The following is a 24,747-nucleotide window of genomic DNA, read 5'->3' as shown; positions in this document are numbered from 1 at the left end:
GAGGTTTGATCGACCGACCACCGTTATGCTGTTTTAACCTAGCTAATTGAACCTCTGTTAACTCTCTCCTTACCAGCTATTAATAGAATTTCCTCTGAAAATGCACACCCACCCGACACAAAATATATTTTTCCTAATCAAACAAAAAAAGTAACAAGTGCATTCTATACATAATGTTGTTCAGAAAAATGATGTCTACAACACAGTTTTTAGTATTTATAGTGTAATCAACGCATTTTTTAGATTTTGTGATGTACAAGAGAAATCAGAATGAGAAAATTGTCGGTTGCTTCGTCACGAATGTGACGATTTTCCTATAGGTGGTAAGGAAAGGGTTGAACTCTAATATAAAATGAAGCAGCTGGACATCTATAGCTATATTCATGTTTAGTTTGTTTTACTTTTTCCACTACACAGTTTGTAGCAACTTAATGATCTGAACAAGTGTGTATGAAAGGTGCCAGACAAAGCAAGCAAGAAAAAACAAGAAAAAAACCATCCCAAGAAAAATCAGTCCACCTCGACTGGGGATCGAACCTCAGACATTCTGATTACCTTCAGAAGGTCTGAGGTTCGATCCCCAGTCGAGGTCGACTGATTTTTTTTGGGATGGTTTTTTTTCTTCTTGTATTTTTCATACTGGTTTTGTCTGGCACCTTTCATACACACTTGTTCAGATCTCTATCTTGCACCGGTGCCTGCTCCTTAATTTCTAAATTTTCTAGCAACTCAGTATCATATTCCTTTTAAACTCTCTCCTTTCCGATCATTTTCAGTATTTTCCCAAAAATGATAGGCTTACCCAGCAGAAAAAAATCATTTTTTAAACTCAAACAATCTCTCTACAAAAGAACCTTATGTTCTTATTAATTAAACAAAGAACATTGTGATGTACAAAATAAATCTGAATAAGAAAAATTAAATGTATATTGTGTCGTAACAAATGGGACGATTTTGTTGTTGGTGGTAAGGAGTGGGTAATGAACAGATAATTAGCCAATGCACATCATTTTATTCACAGCAAAATATGGATGTGGGTGATGAATTTAAGTGCGGGCTGTTGCGAAATTAAATGAACACCAAGTAGCAAGAAAGCAATCGAGTTCATGTATTTACATAAACTGGATACGCGTTGGTGATCCGTATTTCTTGATATGGTACACGATTCTTATAGTAGTTGTCGTGCTAAGAAAGAAAATAAAGGAATCTCATATAACAATCTCTTAAATGAGCATCTTTCGCTTTGACACTCTGTAAAAGAGCACAGTATTACTTTTAATTCCTAGCCAAGATGGAAAAAGAATCTCTACCACTACCGCCACCGACTAAATCTACCTCTTCAGTAAAGTCCGATTCAAAAAGATCGAAAAATAAAGAATCAAAACATGGCACTAAAAAGGTGGGGAAATCCACCAGTAACTTGGCCAAAGACAGTCATGTCATTGAACGAACACTTTCTGATGAATTTCGGGAATTTCAGGAGGAATACGGGAGCACGCACGATGGGTCTCGTGAGGTTGATAAAGACTTGGATAAGAGCTTAAGTTATTATACGTTCGCGGATGGGCGGAAAACTCACAAAACCGTGGCTTTTGTGTCTGGGGGGCTGGATAAACCTTACAAGAGGGAACTGTCCATTTCGAAAAAGAGGGAGGTGTTGTTTAAGCCGATGCAATATTCAATCTCCAAAAAAGTTCACGTTCCGTGGTACAGAAGGTAAGTGTAACACGTGAAATTCTGATAGAGATTAAATTTGGGAGGCCTCCCGAAAGCTCCTCGCGCTAGCATTTCTTTCAATTTGTATTTTCACCATGGATCTTTTGTCATACGTTTATTTATTCAATTTGTCAAGAATACAATATAGACGAGTAACATTTTTAAAACTCTAGAACAAACCTTGATCGATTTGTGAAAGTTTAAACTTTCCTAATACGACCATTGTTTTGTGATGTATTGAAAGCGGTCCTATGTTTTTTATTTTCTGTTTCAGGTTAGCTCGAGGTCGGAGGATTTTTTTTTCTATTAGGTTTAGTAATAAGTCTTAGTAAGGGAGGCCTTCCGAATGCTCTTAGTGCTAAGGGAACAACTCAAATATTCCCTCAACTGAGAAAAAATAAAACCTAGTACCTTTAACTAACCCTCTAATAGGAAAAACCTTTGCTAAGACTTAGGACTAACCCTAATAGAAAAAAAATCTTCCGATCTCGAGCTAACCCTAATAGTAAAAAAAAAACAAAAACCACAGGACTGCTTTGCACTACCTTTCAATACTTCATATATCAAAATGGACGCCGAGAATTAAAACAATAGTCAAATTAGGAAATCTAAACTTTCACAAATCTATCAAGGTTTGTTCTAAAGTTTTAAAAATGCTTCTATATGATGACAAATTGAATAAATAAACGCCTGACAAAATATCCATGGTGAAAATACAAATTGAAAGAAATGCTAGCACTAGGAGCTTTCGGAAGGCCTCTCCTTAGTAAAGGTGCTGGGGTGTTTGTTTTTCCTATTGAGGTTAGTTAAAGGTACTAGATTTTATTTTTTATTAGGGTTTGTTGAGGAAATATTTGGGTTGTTTCCCTTAGCACGAGAAGATTTCGGAAGGCCTCTCTTAAATTTTATTTGATAGAAAAAAACAAAGTGATATCCCGATCACTCAGGCGTTTTTACATACCCGGCCAGTCTGCTTATACACCCGAAGAATCGCCCTATTAAGGGGCATGGGCTATAGATAGTTCGAAGATGACGTCACTCAGGTCTTTGTTATTGTTTTTTGCCATCCGCGTTTATAAGTAATGCTCACTGAACTGTATTACCCCGACTAGAAACGTTCAGGGATACACACAGTTTTGTGTGTTGGTCCGTTATACTTGCGGATGGCAATGTTATGAGCTTCTTAGCCAAGCGCATACTATCTATAGATTGTTCGAAGATGACGTCACTCAGGCCTTTGTTATTTTTTTTGCCATCCGCGTTTGTGAGTTGTTCTCACTAAACTGTATTAACCAGACTATAAAAGCTCATGGTTACACAGAGTTTGTGTGTTGGTCCGTTATACTTCCGGATGGCAATGTTGTGAACTCCTTGGCCAAGCGAATTCTATCAAAATTCCCTTTCCAGGTGCTCGAGGTCATTGGTTACATTGCAAAGTGTGATCAAAATGACCCACATCGTGAAAAGTGTTCACAGTTTGAGAATTACACCTTACAATTGGTCATTTTGCTCAGCATGACTCATGGGTATGTTTACAACTTTCATCAACAAAGCAGCGCGTTAAGATACATTGAGAAATGTCCAATAGTTATACAGCAACAAATCATGTGATCGGTGACTAGGTTGGACGAAAACATGAATATAGATAGTTCGAAGATGACGTCACTCAGGTATTTTCTATTGTTTTTTGCCATCCGCGTTTATGAGTAATGCTCACTGAACTGTATTAACCTGACTATAAACGTTCATGGATACTCACCGTTTTGTGTGTTGGTCCGTTATACTTCCGGATGGCAATGTTATGAGCTTCTTAGCTGGCCTCATGAACTTTACAAAAATTCACTGGCCTATTATTATTATTATTATTATTATTATTATTATTATTATTATTATTATTATTATTATTATTATTATTATTATTATTATTATTATTATTATTAAACTTGTCATTTGATATAGCGTCAATATCCACAAATTGTGCCTTTGGCGTGCTTTACAATAGTTTTTTTGGTATCACACAAGTGCATTCATTCCACAAAAAAATCACCACAACAGCCATGCACACACATTTTGTTCGAAGTTCACATACAATCACGGAAAGACTGGTAAACTTTCACAATGTTGGGTTTTAGGTGGTAAAGAATTCCATGATTGGAGCCGAAAATGCAAAACCACGCTCAGTAAACTTTGTTCTTGGGATATTTTTCTCCAGTAGCGAAGAACTGGCGGGTCACAGAGATCGAGTTGGTCTATATTCCACGGCAAGGCATTCAAGGTCTAGATAAATAACGATATTGTATTGCAGGATTAAATTACACATTGAGTCATTATGATAATATCATAAATTATAGGCATAGTAGAAAGCAATATCCATTAAACGTGCTCAACCCGTTTTACAATGGGTCCCTGAGCAACAGCAACAATTAACATGTAGGACAAGACATGGCGCCTTTTAAGCGATATTAATTATTTTTTTTGGACAGAGACAACGCTGTTAACGGCTAGGTACTCATGTAACACCTAAGTACGGTGAGAGAATGTGAGTGAAGAGCCTTTTTCCAAGGACTCAACTATGCGCCGAGCGAGGCTCGAACCCAGGACCTTCCGATCCGAAAGCGAGTGTCATACAGCTCAACGACATAGTTGCACAAAATAGTGTGGATAGTGTGGAAAAAGGCGAAGAGTCCCCTTGTTTTCGGACACTTTAAAAAGCTACAATTTTGATATAGAATCATCCGTTCTTTGGTTTATTTCTCACTATTCAACCTAAAAAAAAAACCCTGATTAAAAAACATGTAAAATTGAATGATATTATTATTATTATTATTACTATTATTATTATTATTATTATTATTATTATTATTATTATTATTATTATTATTATTATTATTATTATTATTATTATTATTATTATTATCTCATTCGTCTGTAGTGATTCATTCATCCTGTTTTGTTGAAAAAGGGGAAACCCGAAACGTCTACATTCTCTGTTTTCGTTTTTTAAAAATTGAAGCTTACATTCAATTTCACACGGTTATTTATTTTCCTTGACCTTCGAGCAGCAACATTTACATTTTAAAAATACTGATGGGAACGATTCTGTCCCTAGTTGTTCAAAACATCTCTGTGTGTATTTTGAATATTTTTTGCGGCGATTATTACGAAAACGACATTGTTCGAAAACTGTAACAAACTTTTGACCTTTGTTCGAAAACTGTAACAAACTTTTGACCTTTGTTCGAAAACTGTAACAAACTTTTAAACTTTGTTCGAAAACGTATCAAACTTTTGACCTTTCGACAAGATGAAACAACCAACAAACATAATATTGGGACATAAAAAACTTGACTGTGTTGTCTTCGATCAGCCGGCAAAAAAAAACAAAACGCCATCTTTTTATTCACTCACTGTTTTCATTCTATCTTTATTTCATGGACTAATAAAACAAGGGACGTAACTACAAAATATAATAATAAATTACTTTATTAATCCAAAAGGAACTTTGTACAGACGAATGCCGACAATGATACATACATAAACATAATGTGGTAAAGTAAAATTTGGTAATAGGTATAGTGTAATAATATTGCAAGCTGTAAGAATAATTACATAGTAAATATAGGGGAGATACAGATTATATAATTGTAAAGATATAGATATCTAGTAAAGTGTATATTGATATCAACCTATAAGAAAAAAGATTAGTAAAAAGCTAAGAATTAGATACAGTATAATACTATTGTAAATTGACTGAGAAAAACTACATAGTATAAATAACAGGGCACATAATGTAGATTAAATAGGTAAATTGAAAAGTTGTTGTAAGCGATTTTATAAATTGATGTTTAAAAATTGTGGGTATGGAGTAATTTTAAAGAAAGGATTCAAAGTTAAAACAGACGTAGACCAAAATTTATAAATTTTTTTCCTTATTAAAAATTCAGCAACTGTAAGGTAAAAATGATCGGAGTGTCTTTCACTTTTTGTTCGGATAGACAACAATCGGTCACTTCTGTTCGACTTAGTAATCTGACAATTTAAAGGATGTGTTGGATTGTCTAAAATATTTCCAATTTTTCTTAAGCAGCATTCTGTATATAAATCATTAAAAGACATGGACCCTGTGGTAAGTTTGAAGCTCTGTTAATAGTCCTGTCAAAGTTAACTTTTGCTGAGCTAAAACAATCTCTCTCCCCCCCCCCCAGGCAGTAGTACAAAAAAAACAAAACACTTTCTATTACAGATCTATAAAATAACGTACAAAGTGTTTTTACAATGTTGAGTTGGGACAATTTCCGTAAAAAGGACATTCTTTGATTAATTTTACTATTGATATAACTGGTATGTATGTCCCATCGGAATTTGTTGTCCATGGTGACTCCTAGATATTTGTATTCTACTGCTTGCTCTACTTTTTCATTTTTAATAGTCACTGTCACAGTAAAGGTTGTTCACAATTATCTTATTAAATTTTATTTTATTAAGAACTGAATTCATCTCACTCCAGTTATATTTCGGTAGGCTTAGATAAACTTTACCTTCTAATATTAGATCGTCTTTCCTTTTATAGCCTTCCCTCGAATTAATTTCTAATTAGTGAATACTTTTCGTTCTACATTCTGTCACGTAGCCACTTATTATAAAAGCTGATAGGTCTAACATTCGACACTCACTTTCTCTCCACAATCTATGCCGGACGGCCAGTCACTCTATTCCTATATATATATTGTAAGATTTTATCTTCTGGGACTTTGTAGATATTATATCTACACCATTAAGACGCCGGAGCTTTTAACTTTGATTGTATAATCTTCAAGGATCAAACCCAAGCCCGCTGTACTACACTATAACCTCTTACCAATTGCCTGGAAGTGGAATTTTACGAGTCCAATCCTGTTATCAGAGGAATAGATCATCCAAGCCCATCAACTGCCTGGAAACGTAAACTTATGAACCTGATATATTATCATAAGTTACGTAAAGTATTCATATCTCTATTTGTAACTACCACGATCACTGTTTATCTCTTTTAATTAAATTTCATCATTATTTTTATTTCATTGTAAACAAATCGTTAATTGTTTTTCATTTATAGTAACTAGTAAATTCTGGGGCCTCATTCTACATAGATCTTTATGCATAGTCGAGTAGCTCTTTACTCACTTGAGACCATGACATTTTGGAGGGACACATATAAAGAATTGAATTTATTTAGTTACATATATCTATTTCATCTAACTTTAAAGTTTAAATTGTAAAACTCTTAATTGCCCCACTTGATCATATTTTAATTGAACTCCCTATTTACAGGATTAATTTTTTTTTCTTTTTCATTTCTTCATTTAAATGGAATAGCAATTTATCCATTCATTCTTTCATTCAAATTGAATAGCATTTTATTGATTCATTCCTTCATTCATTTATTCATTTATAAATTATTCATTCATTCATTGTTCATTCATTTATTCATTCATTCATTCATTCATTCATCCATTCATTCGTTTATTCACTCATTTATCCAATCATTCATACATTTATTCCTCCCTTCATTCTTTCATTCATACATTATCCATTCATTCATTCATCTATTCACTCAGTTTTTCATTCATTCATTCATTCCTTGTCCACTTTGTTATTATATCACTCATTTCATTTTGTTGTTTGCCTCATTCATGAATTGTTTTCAATATGTTTACATTCCATAACGATTCATTCACCTACCATCCAATCACTCAGTGTTGTGAACACATTTTGTAACTATTGTAAATCTTACGATATTTTATTGTTTTGTATTTCAGACATCACTGTTAAACACTCTTCAATGCCTAATTACAATTGTTGAACAACCATTGAACAAGAGAGAGGTCCCAGCCACGAACTGAGTTGGTGAATATATCCTTCATTATTCTCTTTTACATGAGTTGGGCATCACATAGTAACTATAGACATCGTGATTTGTTTTGCATAGTGATTTGTTTTAAATGCATTTTTGGCATATTACTGTTACCGAAAACCACTTATATATTATGTTCTGAAAAGTGAGTCTTTAAAAACTAAATAATAATAAAAGGAGTCTACTAGCCGTCGTGTTATATTTAGTGATAGATAACTTGGGATTATTTTGGCATCCTATTATTGTTATCACACTCTAGTATATTAGCGTCATTGTACACAAACTAACGACGAGTCACACACATTGGTGATACATTTTTCGTTGTAACATAGTTTAGAGTACACGCGATTGACACATTGTTATTGACACAAGTCATAATAACTCCGCATTGTATTGACACATTGCTTTATAAGATATAACGATAAAAGGCATCAAATTCAACATACATAATAAGTTGAAATAAGAGAGAGAGATTTCTAAAAATAGAACAGTTCATTCCAGTAAGTGTAAATAAATAAAACAGTCAGTAACAGTATCCTGTCAATATAATATATATAAAACATCGTAACTAATTTATTGCAACATGGAAGCATATAAAAGATACTTAAGTCTCGCAAAGGACTTAGAAATACCCCAGGAAAGAATATTTTCATGGTGCGAAGAGAAAGTAAAAGAAGAAAAAGAACATGAAGAAAGAATTCGTAGAGAAGAAAATGAAGAAAGAATTCGTAGAGAAGAAAATGAAGAAAGAATTCGTAGAGAAGAAAATGAAGAAAGAATTCGTCGAGAAGAAAATGAAGAAAGAATTCGTAAAGAAGAAAAAGAACACGAAGAAAGAATTCGTAGAGAAGAAAAAGAACACGAAGAAAGAATACGTAGAGAAGAACGAGAAGAAAGAGTCCAAGAAAGGGAACTAAAAAGACAAATAGCATTAGCAGAAGAAGAAACCAAAAGGACCCAAATGATGCTGGAAATTGAAAAAACAAAAACCGGTCATGAAAGAAAACATAATAATAGTGATGAATTTTTCGTGAAACTTCCACGCATGCCAACATACGATGAACGCTCAGACTGTTTAGAATCCTTCTTACACCGATTCGAAGTTCAGGCTAAAGGTTATCGTTGGCCAGAAAGCAAATGGGCCACAGCCTTGATTAACTGCTTATCTGGAGAACCGCTAAAAGTTTTCTATACCTTAACAACTGAAGATGCAGATGATTATGGTAAAATTAAAGACGCTCTACTAAAAAGATTTAGATTAACGGAAGATGGTTACCAGGAAAGGTTTCACACTGCAAAACCGGAAAATGGAGAAGACTTTAATACATTCGTGAACCGAATTACTCAATTTCTAAATCGGTGGCTTGAGTTGGCAAACGTAAAACAAGACGACTTTGCAGGCCTTTACTATCTCACGCTGAAGAATCGAATCTATCAAGCTTGCAACCCAGATTTAGTCGCATTCTTTAAAGAGAGAAAGCCAGAAAACTTGGACAAATTAAAAATCTACGCAGAAAACTTTAACAGCGCACATCCATTGACACCCCTTAGCAGAACATTGAAGGAACCATACTACGCTGCTGCTGCTCAGAGTCCAGGTACACCTAAAGTTCAGTACTCAAATAGAACGAGCCGATCAATCACTCGGAACACGCAAGTGAAACAGGATGACCATAGTAACAAACCATGGAACAAACAGTTCAATAGAGACCATAGCCGACCCTATCAAAACAAAACAAGAAATAGCACTGACAATAATACTGAGTATAAGAAAACCAACAAACCTATAATTAAATGTCAATATTGTGGAATGAAAGGCCACACAGCAGACAAATGTTACAAAATCGTGGGATATCCGAAAGAAACTGCAAATGCATCACTCCAAACCAGTGTAAATAATCAGACACGAATAATGTCAGGAGAAAATATAAATGTGTATTGCGTGAAAGGTATGTCACTTTTAACACAAACTCACAAATCAGGATCGCTATTTTTTTGTGAAGGCAAAGCTAATGGAACTGATTGCAAAATATTGAGAGACACAGGATGCAGTACAGTAGGAATAAAAGCATCTTTGATCAATGACGAAGACAAAACTGGAAAAACGGTACAATGCATCACATTCAGTGGCACAGTCGAAACCTTTGAAACAGCTAATGTGTACATAGAAACCCCATACTATACAGGAATAGTGGAATGCTGTATACTTCCCAACCCCGTCGCTGATGTTATTGTTGGCAATATAAAAGGTCTTAAAGACAACCCAAAAGATGTAAAAGAATGGTCATTAACCCAAGAAACAGCTTGTCTAGCAGAAACAAGAAAGATGACTAAGACAACAGAGAAGCCAATGACTATTTCTCTTGAACCACAACAATTTGACAGGAACACGTTCATTGAAGAACAGAAAAAGGACCCGACTTTAACATCATATTTCAATATCGCAAACAAAGGGACGAAATCAAAAGTTGAATACATCATTGAAAAAGATATTCTGTTCAGGTTACATAGGAAAAGAAACAAAATAGCTAAACAACTGGTCACGCCGAGTATTTACAGAAACAAAATCCTTGGAATAGCGCACGATTCAATAACTTCTGGACATCTTGGGAGCTCTTCCACATTGAAGAGAATATCCGAGAATTTCACATGGCCTGGAATTACTAAAGACGTCCGAGAATATGTGAAATCTTGTGACACATGCCAAAGAAGAGTCGCAAAAGGCAGAATACCGAGATTGCCATTAGAGACAACCCCAGTTATTGAAAAAGTTTTTCAAAAAGTTGCAATTGACATTATAGGCCCTTTAACAAAATCAGATAGAAACCATACACACATACTAACACTAGTCGATTACGCAACCAGGTGGCCAGAAGCGATAGCATTGAAATCAACTACATCGGATCACATAGCTGAAGCATTGATGACAATTTTTACTAGAATAGGCATACCAAATGAGATACTGTCGGACAATGGACCCCAATTTACATCACATATGATGCATGAAACCATGAAACTCATGGGAATCCAACACTCATTCACAACTCCCTACCACCCCCAAGCAAATGGTCTTTGTGAAAGATTTAATGGCACTCTAAAGAATATGTTAAGAAAAGTGTCAGCAGAAAAACCAGATGATTGGGACAGATACTTACCAGCAATCCTATTTGCATATAGAGAAATACCCCAAGAATCTACAGGCTACTCCCCATTTGAGTTGATGTATGGACGATCACCTCGCGGCCCGATCAATATAGTAGCCGACATTTGTAAAGGGAATGAGGAGGACAATAACGAAATTATGTTTGCTTACGAATATGTAAGAAACCTGAAAGACAGAATAGAGGACACATGTAAGCTAGCACAGGAATCCGTCACTAAAAAAAGCAGAGAAATACAAGGAATACTCCGATAGAAAAAGCAAGTCAAGAAAATTTGAGATTGGTGACAAAGTACTAATACTCTTACCCGATGACTCGAGTAAACTTTTAGCTACATGGAAAGGACCATTCAATGTATTAGCAGTACGATCTGGTGTTAATTACGAGATTCAAATTAACAACACAACAAAGACATTCCATGCAAACATGCTAAAAAAATATTTCGATAGAGACAGATTATCACAACCAATATTTAACCATGTTGAAGCTGCAAATGTAGGATTAATCATCGAAACTCACAGCGATGATGTCGAACTACAACACACCCCACAACACGGTAACTCTAAAAATAGTACAATTAATGACGTCACAATCAATCCTCAACTAAACGAATGTCAGAAACGAGAAATCAGGTCATTATTAGAAAAGTACCAGTCAGTCTTTACAGACGCACCCGGACATACAACATTAGTGGAACACGACATAAAGTTAACCACATCTACCCCTATCAACGTGAAAAACTATCCTATTCCATTTCACGCACGAGAACAAGTTGAAAAGGAAGTTAAGGATATGCTAGATACAGGAATAGTTAGATATTCTTCAAGCCCATACTCATCACCAATAGTAGTAGTGAAAAAGAAAGACGGATCGATAAGGCTATGTATCGACTTTCGCAAATTAAATGAAGCAACAGTGTTTGATGCAGAACCAATACCAAATCAAGAGAATTTATTTGCTGCCTTATCTCAAGCAAAATACATGACAAAATGTGATCTTTCTAGAGGTTACTGGCAGATTCCACTGAAAGAATCATGTAAGAAATACACAGCATTTCAATCACCATTAGGATTGTTAGAATTTAACTATATGCCATTTGGATTATCGACAGCCGCATCGACATTCCAAAGAATGATGCGTATGTTATTAAAAGACATCCCGTCTACACTCTCATACTTCGACGACGCATGTATTTTCTCAAACTCATGGACTGATCACATGACAACCTTAGAATTAGTGCTTGAAGCATTAAAACGTAATTCTTTAACAACAAAACCGTCAAAAACAAGCATTGCATTTTACGAAATTGATTTTCTAGGTCATACCGTTGGTCATGGGACACAGACACCCGAGACAGAAAAACAAACAAAAATCGCACAATTGCAACCACCTAAGACAAAAAAAGAAGTACGCAAAGTACTTGAGCTCCTAAATTTTTACAGGAAATACATTTACAACTTCGCGCACATTGCGACACCGCTAACAAATCTGACAAAGAATGGGTCACCGAACAAAATTGTTTGGACAGAAGCGTGTCAGAATAGCTTTAACCAATTAAAGGCATTACTCTGTTCAGAACCAATTCTTAAATTACCCGACATATCAAAAGAATTTGTTGTAAGAACTGACGCGTCTGATAAGGGCATCGCAGGTGTACTATTACAGGAACATGAGGGAACTCTAATGCCTTGCTTATATGCAAGCAGAAAATTATTGGACAGAGAATCACGATACTCTGTAATAGAGCGTGAAGGACTGGCCATCGTCTTTGCTTTAAAGACATTCAGCAGATATCTACTGCTAAAAGAGTTTGTGGTCGAAACGGACCATAAACCACTCACGTACATAAGAAATAACAAAATGAATAATAGTAGAGTACTAAGGTGGAGTCTATTTTTGCAAAATTACACTTTCAGTATCTCTCACATACCAGGCTGTGAAAATATTCACGCCGACCTACTTTCTCGATTAGTATAAACACGTGAGAAGGGTATAACTTAACCTCCCATGCATACTGTTAGTTACCTCGCAAACTATGCCAAATCAGAACGCACAATTTCGATAATTTTATTTGTAAACATGATGACCCAACTTAATGTAACATTGAGTATTGTTTGGATATATATACCATAACCATTCATGATTTGGGAAATCTTCTCTTTATCTATTATTGTTATGAATTTTCACTCATTTATGATTAATAATTGAAATGTCAATATTTCATTTACATTTTCATTCATTTCATTTAGTAAATTACCTTCATATCATCGACTTTAATCATGCTTCATTGCCATCATTATTGTTTATCACAATGATTTGTAATCACATTGCCATCATATTGTTTATCACAATGATTTGTAATCACATTGCCATCATGTTGTTCATCACAATGATTTGTAATCACAATCTTTCATTGTTATTGTCACCCATTCATATACCTACGTTAATATAAACATTTCCATGTCTAGTTAATAAATAATTTAATTGTAGCACAAATCATAACAATGGATTAATGCTAGAGTATCATGATAGTAAATTTACTTCCGTTTGTAAAATCTATCTTTCCCATAATGGTTAAAGAATATATTTTAAACGTGGGTGGGGGTGTCACAGTAAAGGTTGTTCACAATTATCTTATTAAATTTTATTTTATTAAGAACTGAATTCATCTCACTCCAGTTATATTTCGGTAGGCTTAGATAAACTTTACCTTCTAATATTAGATCGTCTTTCCTTTTATAGCCTTCCCTCGAATTAATTTCTAATTAGTGAATACTTTTCGTTCTACATTCTGTCACGTAGCCACTTATTATAAAAGCTGATAGGTCTAACATTCGACACTCACTTTCTCTCCACAATCTATGCCGGACGGCCAGTCACTCTATTCCTATATATATATTGTAAGATTTTTATCTTCTGGGACTTTGTAGATATTATATCTACACCATTAAGACGCCGGAGCTTTTAACTTTGATTGTATAATCTTCAAGGATCAAACCCAAGCCCGCTGTACTACACTATAACCTCTTACCAATTGCCTGGAAGTGGAATTTTACGAGTCCAATCCTGTTATCAGAGGAATAGATCATCCAAGCCCATCAACTGCCTGGAAACGTAAACTTATGAACCTGATATATTATCATAAGTTACGTAAAGTATTCATATCTCTATTTGTAACTACCACGATCACTGTTTATCTCTTTTAATTAAATTTCATCATTATTTTTATTTCATTGTAAACAAATCGTTAATTGTTTTTCATTTATAGTAACTAGTAAATTCTGGGGCCTCATTCTACATAGATCTTTATGCATAGTCGAGTAGCTCTTTACTCACTTGAGACCATGACAGTCACTATTATGGTCTTTTGTATTCTTATCTTTTCTAAAGTTTATAATTCATTCTTTGGTCTTAGTTACATTCAATTAAGATGGTTATTGTCGCACCAGGAAACACATTTATTGATTTCTTCCTTATAATTTATTTCGTCATTATTGTGATTAATCCTTGTAGAGTAGTATCGACTGCAAATTTTAAAAGGGGTATGTTTAGATCTGCGCTTTTACAGTCATTTGTATAAGGAATGAAGAGCACGGGAGAGATTACACAGCCCTGCGGAGCACCAATATTTATAGTTATGTTGTTGGAGACATCTCCTCTTATTTGTAAATATTGTATTCTGTTTGTAAGGAAGTCTAGCACCCAGAGATGATATATGGATTAATTTTAAAAGTAGAAATTTTATGAGCAAGGAGGTGGGACTTAATCGTATTAAATGCGGACGAAAAATCAACAAAAATAATTCTGCAGTAGCTTTTAGGCGTGTCTAAATGTTTGTAGATATTATTTGTAAAAACTAGGATGGCATCTTCTACACTGCGTTTACTTTGGTAGGCAAATTGATCAGGGTCCAAAAGAGGTCTAACATGGTTATGGATTAGTAGCAAAATAAGTTTTTCAAAGGTTTCACGACAATTGATGTGAGAGCGACAGGTCTCAGATCATTCATTGATTTTACTTTGTCTTTTTTGGGACAGGAATGATTTCTGAAGTTTTCCAAATACTAGGAATGAAAAAGCACGAAAAAGACATATCAAAAATATAAGTATAAATATAGCATAATTGTTCTGCACAGGTCCGTTTTCAAAATTCTTCCTTTTATACCGTCCGGCCCAGTCTGGAAAACATATATTTTGTCTCACATTCACTAAATTCATCCTCGCATTCATCATTCATACGCTCTATCAGTAATTTTTTAATCTGTTCAATTACATATTCATTATTGGTAGAATCAAAACGGGCATAAAATTTGTTCAGATCATTTAAATCGATATTGTTGGGTACTTTAGATTTGCATTCATTGTAATACTCTTCAACAGTCGTAACGTCACTTCCTTCCGAATGACGCATGGTAACTTAGTAACACTGGCTCTAAACTATCGGAACAATGGCGGACGCCCGTATGAAATATTTCTCCGGCGAGCATAAAGGGTATCCAGAGGAAAAAAAACAAACACATACATTTGATCATGTTTTGACTTTTACACATTCTGATCACAAGACATATGAAAAGTTCTAGCCAGCATGAAAAATAAAAAGTAATGATTTTCTTTGTTTAGAGCATTACTCACAAACGCGGATGGCAAAAAAACAATAGCAAAGACCTGGGTAGATAGTTCGAAGATGACGTCACTCAGGCCTTTGTTATTGTTTTTGCCATCCGCGTTTATAAGTAATGCTCACTGAACTGTATTAACCTGACTATAAACGTTCACGGATACACACAGTTTTGTGTGTTGGTCCGTTATACTTCCGGATGGCAATGTTATGAGCTTCTTAGCCAAGCGCATACTATCTATACTCAGATACACAATCATTACGTTCATTCACACCCTCAATAAATACATTCCAATCAGTACACTCGAAGCAGCCACGCAAATCCTCTCACACATACTGTCGTTCATGTCCTGAACACGCTTCACTTCAGGCTTAAAACGTTTGATGACAGGGCGATGTATAGATAGTTCGAAGATGACGTCACTCATGTGTTTGTTATTGTTTTTTGCCATCCGCGTTTATGAGTATTGCTCACTGAACTGTATTAACCCGACTATAAACGTTCATGGATACACACAGTTTTGTGTGTTGGTCCGTTATAGTTCCGGATGGCAATGTTATGAGCTTCTTAGCCAAGCGCATACTATCTATAGGTAATAATAATAGCATATTGTGGTCCGATGAACCGAGCGGAGCTCTTGGAAAACATGTTTAGGACTTATCAACATTACAGAAAAATAAGTCGAGGATCGATTTGTCACGAGTAAAGCACTGAACAAATTGTGAAAGTCTAGGAATTATTATATTATTGCAATGATTAAAATCGCCAGTCACAATAAAAACACAGTCAAGCGATTTGCTTTTTAATTTTACACATGACTTATCAGAGTTTCCATGGCAACATTTGCATCGGCACTAGGGGGGGGGGGGTGTAAACTGTCGTGATGTTGACTAGAAAATTCTCTAGGTTAGTAATATGGCCGTGCATCCACAGTTAAAAGTTCAATGTTGTTGTTCGAAATTGACGAGATGTTATTTATATTATTGGGGTGACACCAATTATTGTTTATGTACACGCACACACCACCGCCCCGTTTTTTGTTTGAACTGTCTCTATCGGTCCGGTTGTCGACCATGACTCCGTTATACATAATAGAAACTTGTCTATAGATAGAACGAAGTTGAGGTCACTCGGGTCTTTGTTATTGATTTTTTTGTCATCCACGTTTGTGAGTAATTCTCACTTAACTGTATTATCCAGACTATAAAAGTTTATGGCTACACATAGTTCTGTGTATTGGTCCGTTATACATCCGGGTGACAATGTTGTGAACTTCTTAGCCAAGCGCATACTATCTATACTCGCAGCAATGACGACACAGTGAGCAGTGAGCACAGCTCATCTATTTTATTTTTTCACTGAGCGCACATTACCAGTCACAACGCAAGGCAAGAAGGAACGATTGTGTCGACGACTGAATTTTGTTTTGATTCCTCCTTTCCTCCCCCTTTTCCTCGGCTTGATAAACGATGTGTCAACCGGTGGTGGAGGAAAGAGGGGGGAGGGGGGGGGGGGGGGGGGGGGGGGGGGGGGGGGGGGGGGGGGGTCTGAGATTCTTGGGTCTGATTCATGGAGCGGGACTACGACGATAGTCCTAGACTAAATCCGTTGTCTCAGACTAAAAGGCGTTGTAAGATATTCATGAAGCCGGACTACGCGAAGTCTTAGACTAAACGAGGGACTAAACGGGTGAAATTTACACCCGCGATTTAGCAGGTGTAAATATCGTAGTCTGAGACTAAATTTCAAAATCATAATATGTCCTCTACGCTGGGGGAAGTAATTGTACAGCGATTAGAACAAGAATACCCGACAGTTTTTGATTTTATATTTATTTTTATTTATTTATTTATTTATTTATTTATTTATTTATTTATTTATTTATTTATTTATTTATTTTTCGGTTTTGTATATTTTCTTTTCTTTACTTTTCTCGAAGATTCGACAATCGCACATACACTCCTCATCTTGCCCATTCAAAACACTCTGCAGGGAATCCTCCTCCCCCCCCCCCCCCCCCAACACACAGTTTCATAGTAACTTCCTCCTCCTCCTCCTCCTCCTACTACTACTACTACTACTACTACTACTATTACTACTACTACTACTACTACTACTACTACTACTACTACTACTACTACTACTACTACTACTACTGTTGCTGCTGCTACTTTCACTATTATCATTACTCCTACTACTACTACTACTACTACTACTACAACTACTACTATCACTACTACTTCTACTACTACTACTACTACTACTACTACTACTACTACTACTACTACTACTACTACTACTAATACTACTATTACAACTACTACCATTACTACTACTACTACTACTACTACTACTACTACTACTACTACTACTACTACTACTACTACTACTACTACTACTACTACTATTACATTTCTTTTATGTCTTTTATCGTCCATTATTTTCTAGAAATTTCACGTCTCTCACTGGCCTTATCATTTCTATCACACCACGCTAACGATTCGTTCACACTCCAACCATCGTGAGTACAAACGATGCAATTTATACTGCATTTCATCTTATTTGTTTTCAACGTTTATTTGTTTATTGTTGTGCCGACGAAGCGTTTGTACCCGAAACGCCCATTGTCTGTATTGTTTCCACCGATTCCGCTCCATCATCACTCTTTCGTTAGTATTTTCGGGACCCCATGCTTCAGGCAGCGCCCACCGCTCTCTACTTAGAACAATGCTACACCGTGGATAAGAATCATTTAAGTGCCATCGTTATTTATATTTACTAAAAACATTACACACACACATTCTCAAACAATTTTTGAACCCCTAAACTTGTCTCACACTATTTTTATTTGTGTGGAAAAAACAACAACAACCCCCCCCCCCCCCAAAAAAAAAAAAACGATCAAAACAAACACGAAGAAGAAATAGATATGATTTCTGTGCCACTTCGTATGACGCATGCGCAGCTGGAAAAGTAACACATTTCTATGACGTGTTGTGGTACGTTTCCGAGGAATCCCCAGTTAAAAATAGATTGACCTCTGTAGTCTGAGACTTCGCAAGCGTAGTCAGAGACTTGATAGTCAGGGACGAAGTCTGACTCCATGAATAGCTTACTTTCCGTAGTCTCTGACTTCCCCATAGAATTAAACGAATGAGAATACGTACGAAGCCTAAAAAGTGTCCACCAATGAAAGCATTCAGCGCCATTTTATTGTTGGCTGAGAATGTAGTCATTACCAATCATTCGGTCTCTATGTCAACATAACGACACAAGAAAAGCAACAAACAATATCAAAATCCACAATAAAATGTTTCAGAACTGTTGCGTATATTTATGGCACAATGAAGCTGTCAAAAATGAAGTTAGAGAATGTGTGTAATCATGTATTATAATAACCTGTAATGTGTTTTCCAACCACCACATCATCTACTACTACAACCACCACCACAATATCATCACTAACACTACTACTACAACCACCAGCCCCACATCATTATCACTACCACTACTACTACACCACCACCAGCACATCATCATCACTACCACTACTACTACAATCACCACAACCACATCGTCATCACTACCACTACTACTGCAACCACCACCACCATATCATCATCATTACCACTACTACCACAACCACCACCACCACTACTACTACAACCACCACCACATCATCACTACCTCAACTACTACAACCACCACCACAATAGCATCACTACCACTACTGCACCACCACCAGCACATAATCATCACTACCACTACTACTACAACCACCACAACCACATCGTCATCACGACCACTACTACTACAACCACCACCATATCATTACCATTACCACTACTACTACAACCACCACTACCACCATATCATTACCATTACCACTGCTACTACAACCACCACAACCACATCGTATCACTACCACTACTACTGCAACCACCACTACCACCATATCATCACCATTACAACTACTACTACAACCACCACAACCACATCATCATCACTACCACTACTACTACAACCACCACCACATCATCATCACTATCACTACTACTACAACTACAACCACCACCACATTGTCATCACTACCGCTACTACTACTGCAACCACCACCACCATATCATCATCATTGAAATATATATTTTTTTAAATAGAGCTTTATATAGTGCAATATCTACTAAATGTGCTCAAAGCGCTTTACAAGGGTCCCTGGTCAACATTTAACATGTAGGAAGGGACATGACGCCTGTTAGGCGATATTACAATTTTTCGGACAAAGACAACTCTGTTAACGACCAGGTACTCATTTTACACCTGAGTACGGTGAGAGAATGTGAGTAAAGAGCCTTTTCCAAGGACTCAACTATGCGCCGAGCGCGAGGCTCGAACCCAGGACCTACCGATCCGAAAGCGAGTGTCATACTACTAGACCACATAGCCGCATCATTACCACTACTACTACAAACACCACCACCACATCATCATCACGACCACTACTACTACAACCACCACCACCACCATATCATTACCATTACCACTACTACTACAACTACAACCACCACCACATCATCATCACTACCACTACTACTACAACTACAATCATCACCACCACCACATCATCATCACTATTACTACTACAACTACAACCACCACCAACACCACATCACCTCACTAACACCAGTACTATAATCATTACCATTAGGTTTTGGAGCTTTACTTCATTTGAAATAAGGAAACTTCGGAATTGTATTTGGCATTGTGTTTATATATCATAATATAATTCTAATCAGTTATCTATTTAGAACTAGATACTATACAATATGTATGCCAAATACTACCCCAATTCCCCTTTCTTGTGTGCGGGAATTCCTCTTTCGGCATTGAAATTGAGTGTGAGAGAGTCATCACTACACACATAAACAACAGAAACAATTTAAAAACATGACTATGACACGCAACCACTCACACACGAGGCTATACTATTTATCCCTTTCTCTATATAGAACAGGACAAGACAAACAATAGCTTGACTCTGGCTACACTTCGCATTGATGTTTGTCGTCTCACGAGTTCAACTCTCGGTCGACCTGTCAATATTCCTTTTTGCCTCGGACGTAATCATTAATAGAATGTTGTGTGGTTTTGACCGTGAAGAAAACCTTAAGAAGTCACATTTATATCATTTTAGAGAGATCGTTTTGAATAATTTTGAGTTAAACGAGCGAGCAGCAACTTGTTTTCATGAACGCCGATCAGCGCTTGTTTACTATAGTAACGCGATTCCCAGCCAACGTCAAAATGGCGGATATTTTTCTCATCGAGGCCGCTGGTTGGTTAGCCAATAAGTGCACCGTACAGTTTCCATTGGGTAAATTCCTTGGACTTCCCAAAGTCTTAGACTACAAAGTCTCAGACTTTGCTATAGTCTTAGACTACCATAGTCCCGCTCCATGTATCAGTGGTCTCAGCAAACGAAGCGTAGATGTTGAATAGGAATAAAATGGAGGAACATAGAATGGGCATGATCTTTATTAACTTTCCATGTGCTCGAGGTCATTGGTCACATTGCAAAATGTTTTCAAAGTGACCCACTTAGTGAACAGTGTTCACAGCTTTTTAAATATCTAACACCACGATTGGTCACTTGATTGAGCTTGACACATGGGTATGTTTATAACATTTGTAAACGAAGCAGCGTGTTTACATTTGTTAAGAAATATCCAATCTTTGGTCAGCAACAAATCATGTGATTGATGACCTGCTTTTACGAAAACATGAATATTGATCGCTCCCAATGGCGTAACAGACCATTTCTAAAGTATGACAACAAAATCAAAAAGTAGAACGAAGTCTCTCTCTCTCTCTCTCTCTCTCTCTCTCTCTCTCTCTCTCTCTCGCAGTCTCTTGATTTTCCACATACATTTAAAAAAAAAACATATGTTTTCCTTTCCCAGATATGCAAGCGCGTGTCCAGACAACGAGTGGACGTTGTTCCAACCGTCTGCAGAAGTAGCAAATGACGAAATGAGTATTGCAATGGGTCAGAGGTTTGGGCTGGACTTCAGACGGACATACGCCAAAGAACTCTCTGACGACCAAACTCGAGCAGAGATGGAGCGCACAGCGATGAATCGCTACATAAAGTCAAAATCAACGACTTCTCCCAAGGAAAAGCTCGAGGACGTAGATTCGAATCAAACCAAGAAAGTCGATGAGATCTCTTTACATTTAAAAAGACTCCAGCGAAAGCAAAAGCTGTGGGGAGCACCCGTCGAGTCCAAATGGACGATATTCAAAACACAGAAAGCCAGGCTTTTCTTCAAAATTGAGTATTATAGGATAAGGAGGGAATGTGCACGTAAACGGTTCATCAAATCCGTGAACGTAGTAATGTGCGTGAACCATTTCAAACACGTTCTTACAGCTGATCATGCAAGCCTTAATCTGATGATTAGCGAGCTTTCGGAACTTTCCGACGTGGATAAAACGGTAAAAGCCGGCCAGTTTAAGACTGATCGTAAGAAGGACATGTTGTGTCTTCCAAGTAACGTCGTATTATCACTGACCAAGCCGTGGTACACAAGAACTGTTATGGAAATTGGGGAAATCGTGAAAAATCTATATTCGCGATGGGTGTACCACAAGTACCCAATCAAAGTCCAGATGCAAATAGCAACTGTGGCTTGGTACACAAGACTCTACAAACTAAGACCTATCGCCCGAGACGGAAACCCGGCTACGAATTTTGTTCACGTGCTTTCGGGCCAGATTGCCATCACCGAATATATCGAAGACAAACCGAAAGTTGTTAGATTTTTCAACAAAGGCGAGAGGTTTGGAGACGAAAGGATGGATACAATTGAACGCAAGCGATTCTTCAATGCCTACACCACAACTGGGTGTGAGATTCTGTCCATAGACTACAATGAGTACCAGAAGAGCTTACTAGTGTACGACTCTCGCTACGATAACGCCCCATTTCATATTAATTTCATCAGCCGACTCCCTCTCTTCAGCACTATTCCTATAACGGATCTCCTTCAGTCAGCCGACACAAGTATTCAACTTTTCTATTTCTGCCACGAGTCCATCATCTCTACCAGCCTTAGAAACTCAGATTTTATCTTCATCGTAATTCTTGGCCAATGCCACACAGCAGTTATTCAAAAGTCACCGAGGAAAAAGGCTTCGTATAAGCCAAAAGTTACCGAGAGGGTAAAAGTTGTTAGCCAAAAGTGGACATCAGCGCGCAAGGCTCGTCGAGCCATGCATGAGAGGGCGGAGATCACGAGTTCTCATTTTGCAAAATCAAAGATGGCACAAGACTTTGCGAAACAAATTAAGCGCATATCAAAGAGCAGTTTGGGTGTATCTAAAGAAGAGACAATAAAAAGGATACAGGGTTTGAGGATCGTGAGAGTGGTCGGAGGCGTCTATGGCAATGAATGCGTGCGTCGAGTGGCTGAGGAACTCGTCGACAAAATGTATGTGCATGAAACGCTGTGTCGTGAATATGAAGAAGAGATAAAGAAAGTTAGAATTAAAACCATCAGGCTTCAAAGAAAACTTCAACTAGCAAGACAGCAGGTGCAAAGCATGTCCCTCGTTAAAAGCCTTATTGACAAGAAAAATATCACGCGCAAGAAAGATCAAGACCGACCAGTAGTGGACAAAGGGACTGAAACCCCGAAAGACAAGCAATCTGCGTCACAAATATATGTAGGAAAATCAAAGAGTGAACTGGGGGCAAAGGGGCAGACATCCAAAAAGACTCCACAGGAAAGGATTGCACGTCAACAAGGTGCTACTCCAAGTGATGGAGTCTTAAAATTAGATAAAAACAAATCGACCATTGACGGCATGAAAGAGGATATAAACTCTTTCATAACGAAGGAGAATACAGGTCAAAAGATTCGCCCCGAAAGTGTCGCCGATGTCAGGGTAGCAACATTTGATATTGGGTCAACATCAAACGACAATCCTAGTCGCGAGACTCCAGGGGGAGAAAAGTCTCCATCTTTCACCGACACAGTGCCAAGCGAGAGAGCTTCTCTTTCTCGTCAAAACTCAAAGGAACTTACATTTTCCAATGACCAAGAATCAACAAGAAACTGTTCGCTGACTTCCGAAACTGGCCAGTCTCTAAGCCGTGCATCTTCAACAGACGGCAACGCAGATGGCAACAATCAAGAATTTGAAGAAATCAAAAGGAGCAGTAAGGATTTGACCGCTTCTGCAAGTGAAGAAAAGTCGACAACTGAAGAGCTAATCAGAAAATCTGTTTTGATTGATCATGTCTTTAAGCATGTCGCCATGTACAGCAAAGGGGACATAATTGGGAATGAGTTCATCGACTATAACGACGGGCGATACAGGGAACCCGAGACAGATCTTCATCTCATCAGTGACGGTGTAGAGTGTGTCATGGTAACCAAGGCGTTTTTACTAAGCCGTCTGTACAACCATCAAAAATCCTATTCTCACTTATTGGATAAATTCGAAAGCTCGGACAGCGATGAAGGTAAAGGGAATAACAAGAGTTGATACAACAGGACAAGAATCAAACTATGTAATCTTCTGATTGAAGTTTTTGATACCCCCCCCCCCCAAAGCAAAATACAACAACAACAAAAAACAACAACAACAAAAACAAAACAAAAACAGCAAACAAACAAAATAAAACAAAACATGAAAAGCGTCGTTGGAAGCGGACGTTGTCCGGTCACAGCTTCCTCTCTTTCGGTTCAAAACTCCCAGGAAGTTTGTAGTCAGTTATCCGTACAATGATTACCCAATGAACAGGTTACATGTAATCCCTCGTCTCAAAACGGTATTATGTCGGGATGGACAGATGCTAAAAAGTCGAATTATAGTTAAAATGGTCAAAACCATCAAACGTTGATATTTAGCACAGTAACATATGATATTCATTCTCCTCTATAAAGCATATAAACTCAACTTAAGCTTAATATTTCTGGCTACAAATTCTATTTGTAGCATATTAATCATCCCGACTTAATACCATTTTGAGAAGTGCGGTCTCACATATTCAATGGTTAGGTGGCGTAAATATGTTACATAATAAATAGCACGAAGTACATACATATTATTATGACCAGGGGGTTGGGGGGGGGGGGGGTAAAAGAGGGAGAACGGCTAATCTTTAATGACGAAAAGTAAATTTTAAGTTTATCATAATATACCGTTTTTTTTCATTATCTTTTATTGACATCCCAGTCCAGCTTATGTAATGACCCTTTTAATTAGTACTAGTTAGATTTTATTCCCAGGTGATAGAGGTTGTTGGGACAGTAGGGTGGCTTATTCTGTCATTCCATGCCACCACAACACTCTTT

General features: G+C 37.0%; 1 protein-coding gene across 1 annotated transcript; it reads left to right on the top strand.

Annotated features, from left to right (window-relative positions):
• Positions 1-1,100: 1,100 nt before the first annotated feature.
• On the top strand, positions 1,101-24,078 carry LOC144978543 (uncharacterized). Its single transcript, XM_078924755.1, has 2 exons — positions 1,101-1,716; positions 21,346-24,078. The coding sequence occupies exons 1-2, from the start codon at positions 1,292-1,294 to the stop codon at positions 23,933-23,935; spliced, it is 3,015 nt and encodes a 1,004-aa protein (XP_078780881.1). The 5' UTR covers positions 1,101-1,291; the 3' UTR covers positions 23,936-24,078.
• The last annotated feature ends 669 nt before the right edge of the window (positions 24,079-24,747 follow it).

The sequence above is a fragment of the Berghia stephanieae genome, chromosome 8 (assembly GCF_034508935.2).
Source record: "Berghia stephanieae isolate SIO BIC M18660-M18661 chromosome 8, UCSD_Bste_1.3, whole genome shotgun sequence".
NCBI lineage: Eukaryota > Metazoa > Mollusca > Gastropoda > Nudibranchia > Aeolidiidae > Berghia > Berghia stephanieae.
This window is presented reverse-complemented; position numbering and strand designations above follow the sequence as displayed.

Coding starts and splice junctions, on each gene's coding strand:
- LOC144978543 (XM_078924755.1), top strand. CDS start 1,292: ATGGAAAAAGAATCTCTACCACTACCGCCACCGACTAAATCTACCTCT. Junction 1,717..21,345: donor CACGTTCCGTGGTACAGAAG/GTAAGTGTAACA, acceptor TTCCTTTCCCAG/ATATGCAAGCGCGTGTCCAG.